General features: G+C 33.7%; 1 protein-coding gene across 15 annotated transcripts in view; it reads left to right on the top strand.

Moving 5' to 3' along the window:
• Nucleotides 1–13226, top strand: part of RPS6KA6 (ribosomal protein S6 kinase A6) — a 259279-nt gene that overhangs the window by 143061 nt on the left and 102992 nt on the right. For all 15 annotated transcript variants that reach the window (XM_070290374.1, XM_070290366.1, XM_070290369.1 and 12 more), the window contains 4 exons: nucleotides 1036–1152; nucleotides 7519–7600; nucleotides 8237–8317; nucleotides 12737–12816. In XM_070290374.1, coding sequence (XP_070146475.1) covers nucleotides 1036–1152; nucleotides 7519–7600; nucleotides 8237–8317; nucleotides 12737–12816 — 360 coding nt within the window. The remainder of the gene's footprint in view (nucleotides 1–1035; nucleotides 1153–7518; nucleotides 7601–8236; nucleotides 8318–12736; nucleotides 12817–13226) is intronic.

The raw sequence follows: 13226 nt of genomic DNA, 5'->3' as shown, positions 1-13226 counted from the left end.
GTTTGGATAATATATCCCAGCTCTTGTTATTTTGTGATACGTAATACATCTGAAAAAATTTTTTCTTTCCTTACTACTGTGCTGGGGGCTAGAATTACAGTTCACCTGAGTGTAGTCTTGATATATAGAGTCCTATATCAAGGCGTAGAAACAGTTTCAGGGTGGCTTGCCTTCTGCCTGACCCAGTTGGTGGGAAATCTGGCATATAATTTATCAGTGTATGTAAAATTTCAATAAAAGTAGGCGTATGGCCTGGAAACATCTTTGGGCTTTGCAGATTTTGTTTATCCATGCCAGTTTCTTTTCCAATGATATGAATAGCTGGACATTTAAATATTTGTATACACTGACTATTTAAAATGGTATAATGAAAGAATTCTTGGGGTTCACAGTTTTTGTCATATCACAATTTACAAGGTTTTTTACTTTCTCTGCATGTACTTGTGAAAGTCTTAAAAGGCGACTCTTTCAGTTGTTGATTTTTTTTTTCTATATCTACTTAGTTGGAACAGAAGCTGAAGCACAGATATTGTATGCTTCTGTTTACATGAAATTATAGAGGTTGTGGTGTTATTTCTGTGTTACAAAACCCAGGAAATGGGGATGCTAGTAGGCAATGGCAACCCACTTCAGTACTTTTGCCTGGAAAATCCCATGGATGGAGGAGCTTGGTAGGCTGCAGTCCATGGGGTCGCTAGGAGTCAGACACGACTGAGCGACTTCACTTCCACTTTTCACTTTCATGCATTAGAGAAGGAAATGGCAGCCCACCCCAATGTTCTTGCCTGGAGAATCCCAGGGACGGGGGAGCCTGGTGGGCTGCTGTCTCTGGGGTCTCGCAGAGTCGGACATGACTGAGGCGACTTAGCAGCAGCAGCAGCAGCAGCAGCAGCAGCAGCAGTAGCCCATTAAACTCTGTGCTAGATTGAAGGAGTTAGGCATTAAATTATTTCTGTTGTGATTTCTGCTTCTAAATGGAGCTAATCATAAGATGTTGTAACTATATTTGAGTATTGCTTGGATTTCTTTTTACAGGATGAAGGAGTTGTTAAAGAAATCCCTATTACTCACCATGTTAAGGAAGGATATGAGAAAGCAGATCCTGCACAATTTGAGTTGCTCAAAGTTCTTGGTCAGGGATCCTTTGGAAAGGTAATGAATGCTTTTTTTCCCTCATTTGTTTTTCTTTTAAACATTTAGCAAAAAATTGAACACATAGGTAGAAATCTGGTAAATGTGCCATTTCTAAATTATCAAATGATACACCCAAAGGAAAGTCTCATTTCACTCCTTTTCTGTCATTTTATAATCCCATTTCAATGTTTGCTAATCTTGTGGGATAATTGATTTCTCCAGGACAATGTATAACTTGCTATTTATTTGCTGCCTAAATCAAGAAAGTTTGAGTTTTGTAAAAGAGGTCTTCTTTCTCTGTTCACATGCTGTCATGATCTCGGCTTTCTCTTGGTGATTTTTTTCCTTAGCTCTATCACAGAAGTCAGAATGCATGTATCAATTCATGTATGAATGCATGAATTATTAATCTATCATCTGTTATAAAAATATGTGAACGTACAGCTGTGGTAAGTACTGGGTAATATAGGGATTATATAAAACTCCTACCTTCAAAGGGCTTTAATTTCAAGGGAAAAAGCAAAATTGAAGAGGATAAACTCTGACACTCATTATTAAAATTGATTATCCAGTGCTTACTGGTACATGATTATTAGAAAAGAAGTTTGTAGGTCTGGTTCCTGAGTTTTGTATACCTAGCATCTAAGATACGAAAAATATTACATACAGGTATTAAGTAACAGCATGTAGGAAACAGCAACAACAGCAATTTAAGGGAAGGAAGATAGTGAGAAAACTACTCATTTCTAATTTTAGGGTGGCTGAGATTTAGTTTCAAAGAGGAAAGTAAGGCAGTTGAGCATTGCTTATTTATTATGCTCTGAAATATTTTAAAAGAAAGACATCTATTGAACACCGGGTTTGTGTATACCACTTTTAAAGTAACATTGATGAATATAAAGTAGACGTTAGTTGTCTTAAAGTAATCTGATATCTGTGCAGTATAAAATACAACATGTAAAATATAGAGAAACATTTTTCAGGACACAAAAAGGACAAACTGAGGTGGATTATTGCTTGGTAGTGAATTGGTACAAGAGGTATATGATGACAAGGAAATAGGACTTGAATAGTTATGCTGGGGAGAGTAAAACTAGAAGGAGCTTTTAATAGATGTGTGTATCTGTGTGTGTGAGGGGGAGTGTATTTATAGAACTGACCTGTAGAGGAGGCATGTGCATCCTGAATACCTTTATTTTTAAAAGTTACTAAAAGTACAGTATTTTTAAAAAATATTTTAAAGACTATTTAAAAAATATTTCTATGATATTAATTTTAGAAGAACAGAGATGAATTTCTTTTATATCCCCAATATATAAATGCTTGCATATTGACTTAAATAAAATCTCTTCACGCAAACATTTCAAGCCACTAAAAGTATCTGCCTTGTTATTTGATACACACACACACACTTATCCATATGTGTATTTATTTATATCCAGCTTTGTTCCAGAAAGGATTTAAGGCTGTCATAAATGAATACTAAAGAAAATAAAATTAAAAATAACTGGGAATGATGGTGGAAGCAGAAAAATTAGAACAGGAAAGATGAGTTGAAGCCAGGAATAAACTGTTGTTCACAAATGTATGGTCTAATGGCCTCAAAATTTTTGGCCACATTATAAAGAGGCTGATACATTTAATTGTGTGATTATTGACAGAATCTTTAAGAAATATATCAAACAGACCAGAGAAATTTTTCTTATAGAGCTTCATAAAGAAAATACAGTATAACATAATGAGATATCTTCAATAACATCTTCACACCAAATGTAGAAACATGCTGACAAGTTGTCAATGTGGTCCTTAAAAAATTCAGGGAACGATCAGCTTTGTGCAGGCACTTTGATTTAATAGGGATATCATGGAAGCCCTTTAAAAAATTCCTAATACTAAAATACAGAATAGTAATCCATGTGTAGGTCATCAACCAAAGACATATTAAGGAAGTGGCTTATTTTTTCCTTCCTAGGATGTGAAAACACTTGCTTGTCAGTATTACCTCATTTGTGTAGGCATTGTGTGGTTGGGACTTGTTATATGCCAAACCTAGTCAGGAATTTGGCCAAAGCTGTGAATCAGATAAGTGTAGGAGCAATTCCAAGAAGCTTTGTGCTGTAGTCTTATTTATAAGTTTTCCTATGAAAGTTCCATTGTTAAAATGCAATAAATGTATTTTAGCATATATAAACCTTTGTGACATTAAATATCTATATAATCTATTTAATCAGGAAAATACTATGAAAATCAATTGTAAAATTGTATTTTAAAGATGCATGTATTATCATAAAAGATACATATAAAATTCTGTAGTAAGCACATCAAGTAATGTGTGGATTGAAATGAAGTATACCAAACAACTTATGTTGTTGTTTAGTTGCTAAGTCATGCCTGATTCTTTTGTGACCTCATGGACTATAGCCCACCAGGCTCCTGTCTCCATGGGATTTCCCAGGCAAGAATACTGGTGTGAGTAGCCACTTCCTCCTCCAGGGGATCTTCCCAACCTCAGGATCAAACCTATGTCTCCTGCTTTGGCAGGCAGATTCTTTACCACTGAGCCACCAAAAGATGCATATAAGATTCTGTAATAAACACATTAAGTAATGTGTGAATTGAAATAAAGTATACTAAATAACTTATTCATTTTAAAACACAATAAAATAAAGCACATGAAAACATCTTTGGCATTATCAGACTAGCATTTCATATATTTCACATGTCAAGTCATATTTACATAAAGCATACATTTTGACATTCCTTTCTTGTTTTTGCTTTTGTGATAGTAAAACCTTTAACTATAGGACTTAAAAATGAATTTTTAAAAATATCAAACCCTTGGCCTCCTTAATAATTGATTAAGTATATGTGTTTACAACTTAAAATTTATTGCAGTTGGTCCTTTCTTTCCAATTAGTGTTAAAACTGTGCAGTTTTTCACTTTACTTCAGCCAGCAAATACTTCTTAATGAAGTCCATATGACAGAGAGAAAGTATGTTGGAGTAATTCACTCATTCATTTCTCTTTTGAACAATTTCTGAGAATTGGATTAGGGTGGTTGTAAAGAAACCTCTCTTATCAGGAGAGATACATTTTTGGATAACAGTAATTTGAAATCACTCAACTTCTGTAGTTGATCATGGGAAGAGAGTAGAGTGATATGATGTTTTCTTATGCTGGAAGGTTCATCCATTAGACCTGAGAAGAATAAATCAGGTAATGAAAAAATAAACAATTACTTCCCTAGACTGTGAATGATGGCTTCTATTAGATGCCATATTGAGATATTAGTGAGTGTTTTAAGAGAGGGGAACAGTGGCAGCTTTGTGTGTCTTTTCAGAAAACCTGGACTACTGTTTTCTTCCTTCCTTAATTGCCTCTTTTTACCCTTTGTATTCCATTCTTTTCAGCCCCACTAAAGGCTGTGTTCTAGAACAGTAGTTCTCAAAGTGTGATCTTACTACCCTTGGACATCCACAAGACACTTTCAGGGAGTCCTTAAGAATAAGACTATGTTATAATAATGCTAAGATATTATTTGTAAATTTTTTGGCACTTTGGCACAATCCAGGAAGTGATTTTAAACTATCAGTAATCATTATGACCTTCACTGCCACACATAGTTAGAAAAATACAAGTTTTACTTAAGAATGTCCTTGATGAGGTGTTAACAGTTATTAGATTTATCAAATATCAATCCTTGAGTATGCTTCTTTTTAATATTGTGGGATGAAATGAGAAGTACCTAAAGTACTTTAGCTGCACACCAAAAAATATAATTGTCTCAAGACAGAATACTTGTGAAGTTTTTTGAATTGTGAGCTACACTATACACTTTTTTCATGAAATGTCATTTTTCCATGAAAGAATGATTGACAAACTTTGATTACTTAAAGTTGGGCATTTGGTAGATGTTCTCCTCAGAAATGAATAGAGTGAGCCTGTTATTTCATGGAAAACAACTTAGCATTTTAGCCAATGATAAAATTTGAGCTTCAAAGGAAAAAGTTAGAATTTTGGCCAATTTTTATTTGCCACTGTGCTCAACATGTTCTCAGTACTCAAAAGACTTTCCTGATGAGATTGCTGCTGTCAACATTTAGAAGACCTGCGTAACTCAGTGAACCAGTGCTTTCGAGTTGACAAACACATGATGTTATCAAATCAGCCATCAGTGCAAAATCCATTCAACATGTCCCATAGACCAGTGGGTTATTATGTAAAAGAATATGGACAGTTAATTGACGTGGTTTCAGATTTTTTCACTGCAACTAATCTTTAAGAAACTTCTACTTGTCAAATTCTTGTGTCATATCGAAGAAGAATAACCATGATTATATCAAAAGACTATTAAAATACTTCTCCCTTTTCCAGTTATGTAACTGTGTGAAGCCTGATTTTCTTCTTATAATTTAAGCAAAGCAGTTTAATTGCAACAGATTGAATGTAGAAGCAGATACGAGAATCCAACTATTTTCTGTTAAGCCAGATATTAGGGACTTGTAGAAATGTAAATCAGTGTCAGTCTTCTCAGTGATGTTGTTGTTGTTGTTGTTGTTGTTTTTGGTTTGTTTTAGAAAAAATAGTCATTAAAAATATTTATATTCACATGTAATTTTATTATTTTAAATCAATAAATATATAGTTAATTTTTTGCTGTAATTTCTAATACAGTAAATATCAGTAGTTATAACCCACAAAAACAAAAGTACTTTGGAGTGATCAGTAATTTTTAAGTTTGTAAAAGAATTCTTGAGGCCAAAAATAATTGAGAACTGCTTTCTTGGAAGAAACTGAGAAAGATTGTTCTCCTACTTGTAATGGAGTCATCACTCATGAAATGACTTGACTCCTTTGTTGTCAATATCTTGATCACCTGATATTGATTAGAAAAAAGGAAACTGTTTATCAACATTTATTTGTCCATGTCACTAAAATTGAATGAAAACTAAGTCTGGTACTTAGGGTTAATGCCATTTACTTAACTTTGAAGCTTTTGTGTGTATTTTATGGCAGTTAATTTAATCTGCTTTTTAAAAACTGATATTGACTGAAATAAGCTATACAAATACATATAAGTCCATGGTTTTTCACTGATGAAATACTAAGTAATGGTATACAATGGATTTGGAGGAAAGGGGGAAAAAAGACTATTTGGTCTACACACAAAGTATGAGAAGCACTACAATAGATAGTGTGAAAATCAATAAAACTGAAATGTTCTTAGAGTTTAGGTCTGATACAAGAATAGGAGAAGGAAAGATGAAGTAATGATAAAATGAAGTAATGATTAAATGAACCCCCCACTTGCCCAGTTGGCTGATATATAATTATCACATAGAATATTTTGAATAAATAATTTTAAGCTCTACCATAGGAAAAAGACAAAAATTACCTAGAAGCTCTCCAATCTGCAGTTTTATGTATATAAATTAGTTAATTTGATCACATTTTAAATTTATCACCATTTGAATAGAGCTTGTTAGATTTGAGGATGGCAGGTTGAGGCAGTGAACATTAATTTAAAACTGGAAACAACCCTTTAATAGTAAATACCTGCTATGAAACTATATTTATCTTCATAAGTAAGGCTTTTTAAAACTTACCTTTTAATGAATCATTTATTGGTTTGAAAATGTGAGAAATTATTACTTTAAGCTTAATCAGTAACTTTCATTTTTTTATTGAAATATTCACCATTATGATTCTCTCACTTGGCAGGTAGATAAGAATCGCCTCTAATATCTTCTTAGAAAATAAATTGAAAATTTTAGTCACTGATTCTTGTCTGACTCTTTGCGACCCCATGGACTGTAGACCTCCAGGGTCCTCTGTCCATGGAATTCTCCAGGCAAGAATACTGAAGTGGGTTGCATTTTCCTCCTCATCTTCGTGACCCAGGTGTGGACCTGGGTCTCCTGCATCTCAGGCAGATTCTTTACCATCTGAGTCACCAGGGAAGCCCTATTAGAAAATAAAATACCTGATAACTTACAAAATGGACCAATAGGAAACTAGAAATGAAGGTGTCAAATTAACAGTAATTACATTTGTTTGCTCCATATTAAGAAAACAAAAAGGAGCTTGTGTCTTATAAGGAGCTCCCTTAGCTCAAATTGTCTTTCATTATATTATTTATCTCTTATATCACAAACTTCTCAAATGTTCTTTTAACTTTTCTTTTCCACATTAGGATGTATGAGCATGTGATTTACTAAGTGAATGAAAGTGAGAAAGTGTAAACTAAGTATAATTTATAGGGAAAGGTATATCTTTATACAACTAGAGAATATGTAAGTCTATTTGTATATGTTAATATATATGTATAGCGGGAATGGCTTGGGATGTGAATTTCACTTTTTAAATTTTAATTCTCTTATTAGGTATTTCTCGTTAGAAAGAAGACTGGTCCTGATGCTGGACAACTCTATGCAATGAAGGTGTTAAAAAAAGCTTCTTTAAAAGGTAGAAGATCAGAAAGCTTATTAAAATAAAACATGGCAAAGCTTGTTTTAAGAAATGTGCTATGTATTGCCTATATGAGTAGATTTAGTTTCCTTTTAACATTAATAATTGTTACAGCTTTCTAGTGGTAATTGATATTTCTAGGTTTGAATTTAGTGAGTGTATCCTGGTAAAAAAGAATTAATGGGATAAAAAGTGATATATTTTATTTAATTTAAAGTGAACTTGTTTTATTAAACTATATTCTTTTTCTTCAAGATTCTTATTTTTTCTGTTCCATCTGTTGGTATTACATATTGAGAAGGCACAGCCACCTGCATACACTTATATACACTGTCTTCTAGGCTGTGATAACAACAACACTGTGCTCAGTTTTAATCAGTGAACTCATTTGAATACTAATATATAATTCTTATCCACCAAATAACACTGTGGCACTTAACCCATCTCTAGATCTAAACTGAATTTGTTAGCTTTTAGACTATGGTAATTACTGCCTAGGAATATTGACTTCAAATTCAGGCACTTACAAAGTTATATTTTAAATTTCTATATTTGTGTTTGGTGAATTATTGATGGGATCTCTACTGAAATTATGTACAAGAACAATATACTCTACCTTTCTGTAATTTTTAGTTCGAGACAGAATTCGGACAAAGATGGAGAGGGATATACTGGTGGAAGTAAATCATCCATTTATTGTCAAATTGCACTATGGTATGTATTCTTTTTAAAAAAATATTGAACTGGAGAACTAAGATTTCCTTTCAGACAATAATGTAACATAAGATAAATACTTCATATAGGAAATAAATATGGAATGATTTAATACTTTCAGCTATGTAAAACATACTTATCTGAAATAAGAATTAATATCCAGCTTTTAGATGTATTTCCTGTATTTGTTGGTTAACTTGTCTAAGGTAACAAGATAGTGTCTTTTGACTACTTGTCTAGTAGAATTTCTGTATCTATTAGGCTGTAACTCTAGGGATCTTAGGCTGTAAACTACTGTGATAATTTATTCAAAACTTTCTTGTGTTTGAATGGGTTCCTCTTACATGTTCATAATGATGATATTAGTCTTATTCCTCATCCTGTTGAAGAGGACCATATGGTATACTAGTCTATTTGAGTTATTTTTTCTTATATTTAGAGAGAGAGGGATACTAGTGGGAAGCAATAGGTACAATGGAAAGAACATGAATTTGGAGTCAAAGAAATCTGAGATTTTTTTTTAATTGAGGTATAGTTGATTTACAGTATTATATGTTTCAGGTGTACAGTATAGTGATTCACAATTTTCGAGGTTATATTCCATTTATACTTATTCCCCGTATTATATTATATATCCTTGTAGCTTATTTATTTTATGCATAGTAGTTTGTACCTCTTAATCCCATACCCCTGTCTTGCCACTTTCCCTTACCTTTCCCCATTGGTAACCAGTAGTTTGTTCTCCAAAAGTTTGTTCCTTTTTTTTTAAATTAACTAATTTATTTTTTGATTCCAAATGTAACTGATATCATCCAATATTTGTCTTTGTAAGACATATTTCACTAAGCATAATACCCTCTAAGCCGATCCATGTTGTTGCAAATGACAATATTTCATTATTTTTATGGGTGAGTAATATTCCATTGTGTGTGTGTGTGTGTATAGATGTATGTATGTGTGTGTATATATATGCATATATATTTTCCACATCTTTATTTAATGCATTTACCTGTTAGATACTTAGGCTGCTTCCATATCTTGTGTACTATAAAAAATTCTGCTAGGAACATTGTGGTGCATATATTTTTTTGTGGCAATATTTTCATTTTCTTCAGATATATACCCAAGTGTGGAATTGCTGAGTTACCTTTTTATTCTTTTGAGGAACCTCCATACTGTTTTCCACAGTGCTTGCACCAATTTACATAACTTCTGACAGTGTACAAGGGTTTCATTTTGTCTACACCCTTTCCAACATTTGTTATTTATAGTCTTTTTCATGATATACATTTCTGATAGATGTGAGATGGTATCTCATTGGGGTTTTGATACTCTGATGATTAACGGTACTGAACATCTTTTCATGTGCTAGTTGGTCATCTGTATGTCTTCTTTGGAAAAATGTCTATTTAGGTCTTCTGCCCATTTTTAAAATTGGGTTGTTTGTTTTTTTGGCAATGAGATATATGGTCTGTTTATATATTTTGGATATTAGCTCCTTATTAGTCATATCATCTGAAAATATTTTCTCCAATTTAGTATGCTGTCTTTTCATTTTGTTGATGGTTTCCTCTGCTGTGCTAGAGCTTTATATTTTAATTAGGTCTGATCTGTTTATTTTTGCTTCTGTTTCCTTTGCCTTAGGAGACAAATCCCAAAAAAACATTGCTTTGATTCATGTCAAAGAGTGTTCTACCTATTTTCTCTTCTAGAAGTTTTATGGTTTATGGTCTTACATTTAGGTCTTTAATCCATTTTGAGTTTATTTTTATATATGATGTTAGAAAATTTCATTCTTCTACATGCAACTCTCCAGTTTTCCCAGCACCGCTTATGGAAGAGAATCCCTTTTTCTCTTTTGAATATTCTTGTCACCTTTATTACAGGTTAATCGATCATAGGTGTGTGGGTTTATTTCTGGGGTCTCTATTCTGTTCCATTGATCTATATGTCTCTATTTATGTCAGTACATATTGTTTTGATTTCTGTAATTTTTAGCATGGTCTGAAGTCAGGGAGTGTGATGCCTTTAGCTTTGTTCTTCTTTTTCATGATTGTTTTGGCTATTGAGAGTCTTTGGTATTTCCATACAAATTTTTAAATTATTTGTTCTAGTTCTGTGAAAAATGCCATTGGTATTCCAGCAGGGATTGCATTGAATCTTTGGATTGCTTTGTGCAGTATGGTCATTTTAACTATTACTTCTTCCAACGCATGCCATTCTGAATTTTAATAATGGCTCCATTGCCAAATTATTGTATGCATGAGATTATGGCATTTAACTTACCTGGGGAATTCAAAGGCAAAAATTACTGATCCACTTTTCTATGTTGCTCTTGGTTTTTGAAATTCAGATGAATAGCAGCCATTGATTTTATTTTTAGGTAATTTTGACAAATATGCAGTTCAGTTCAGTTCAGTCACTCAGTCGTGTCTGACTCTTTACAACCCCATGAACCACAGCACACCAGGTCTCGCTGTCCATCACCAACTCCCGGAGTCCACCCAAACCCACGTCCATTGAGTTGGTGATACCATCCAGCCATCCCATCCTCTGTCGTCCCCTTCTCCTGCTGCCCTCAATCTTTCCCAGCATCAGGGTCTTTTCCAATGAGTCAACTCTTCGCATGAGTTGACCAAAGTATTGGAGTTTCACCTTCAACATCAGTCCTTCCAATGAACACCCAGGACTGTTCTCCTTTAGGATGGACTGGTTGAATCTCCTTGCAGTCCAAGGGACTCACATGAGTGTTCTCCAACACCACAGTTCAAAAGCATCAATTCTTTGGCACTCAGCTTTCTTCACAGTCCAACTCTAACATCCATAAAGGACCACTGGAAAAACCATAGCCTTAACTAGACGGACCTTTGTTGGCAAAGTAATGTCTCTGCTTTTGAATATGCTATCTAGGTTGGTCATAACTTTCCTTCCAAGGAGTAAGCATCTTTTAATTTCCTGGCTGCAATCACCATCTGCAGTGATTTTGGAGCCCCCAAAAATAAAGTCAGCCACTGTTTCCCCATCTATTTCCCATGAATTGATGGGACCAGGTGCCATGATCTTAGTTTTCTGGATGTTGAGCTTTAAGCCAACTTTTTCACTCTCCTCTTTCACTTTCATCAACAGGCTTTTTAGTTTCTCTTCACTTTCTGCCATAAGGGTGGCATCATCTGCATATCTGAGGTTATTGATATTTCTCCCAGCAATCTTGATTCCAGCTTGTGCTTCTTCCAGTCCAGTGTTTCTCATTATGTACTCTGCATATAAGTTAAATAAGCACAGTGAGAATATAAAGCCTTGACATATTCCTTTTCGTATTTGGAACCAGTCTGTTGTTCCATGTCCAGTTCTAACTGTTGCTTCCTGACCTGCATGCAGGTTTCTCAAGAGGCAGGTCAGGTGATCTGGTATTCCCATCTCTTTCAGAATTTTCCACAGTTTTTTGTGACCCACACAGTCAAAGGCTTTGGCATAGGCAATAAAGCAGACATAGATGTTTTTCTGGAACTCTCTTGCTTTTTTGATGATCCAGTGGATGTTGGCAATTTGATCTCTGGTTCCTCTGCCTTTTCCAAAACCAGTTTGAACATCTGGAAGTTCATGGTTCACATATTGCTGAAGCCTGGCTTGGAGAATTTTGAGCATTACTTAACTAGCAAAAATCTAGAATTTTTCACCCATTATTCTTTCATTCCCCATTACCCAAATGAAATGAAAGTACTAGTAGTATCTAAAGATCTCCTTCCTTGAATCTCTGAGATATCATTAGATTAATCACTAAACACCAGTTTTATGCAAAATATTCTGTTAAAATCAGTAGGCTCTAGAGGGGATATAATCTCTATTCTTAAGAAATTTGTAATGTATAGGGAACACAGACATATAAGACCAATTAATCTTATAAATCAAAATAGATTAAGGTATCGAGATATAAATAAAGTACAGTGGGATCTCAAAAGTAGTAGCAAGTAATTCTGACGGGGAGGAGTGTAGGGACACTGTGGGGAAATGTGGAAAGGAGGAAATCCTTAATGGAAGAAAGTCTCTTAATAGAAGAAACAGGGGGTGACATTTTGTTGAGCCTGACAGAATTAGTAGATTTTCAATAGATGGGAAGGTAGAATTCAGGCAATTGCAGTAGATTATTGTGCTTCATAAATGAGGAAAATGATGATGTTACAAGTTTCTGTGTAAAGCTACAATATAGAACATCTGATATATTGTGGAAAGGGGTTTATAGCTTTTCAACACTAGTTTTAATTTTGAAATGATGTTATTGAATAATGCACCATGTAAGTAAATGGTTAATTTCAGTATAGTGTTCAGTGATAAAATTCTAAACAGATATATTAAATAAAAAGTATACTAAGCTTTGTAAGCCTTAAAAATTGTTACATCTGCATTTTAATTTCTAATTAGCCTTTCAGACTGAAGGGAAGCTGTATTTAATATTGGATTTTCTCAGGGGAGGAGATGTCTTCACAAGATTATCCAAAGAGGTGAGTATTTGTAAATGTTTGCTATATTTTATTGAAATAAAACTAAGACATTGTTTTTGTTGTTTTGCTAATTACTTTTGCTATGGAAATTTTAAATATTCTTTTTTGTTTGGTTACATAATATTTCATGAATGTACCAGTTAATGGCATTTTCTGACTGTCATGTAAATCATTTCAATGCGTTACTCATTTTTCTCTTAGGAATAAGATCAGTAAAAATAACTGAATGAAGTAGATAGGGGCAAGCCTAGGACTTTGGCTACTTAAGCTACCAAAATGCCTTTGAGAGTAAGCTTTAATTTATTCATGTTTAAAACAGCTTTAGCGAGGTATAGTTGACATACAACAAACTGTACTTACTAAAGTACATGCTTTGATAAATTTTGACAATTGTGTAAATTTATAAAACT

This window comes from Ovis canadensis, chromosome X (assembly GCF_042477335.2).
Source record: "Ovis canadensis isolate MfBH-ARS-UI-01 breed Bighorn chromosome X, ARS-UI_OviCan_v2, whole genome shotgun sequence".
NCBI lineage: Eukaryota > Metazoa > Chordata > Mammalia > Artiodactyla > Bovidae > Ovis > Ovis canadensis.
This window is presented reverse-complemented; position numbering and strand designations above follow the sequence as displayed.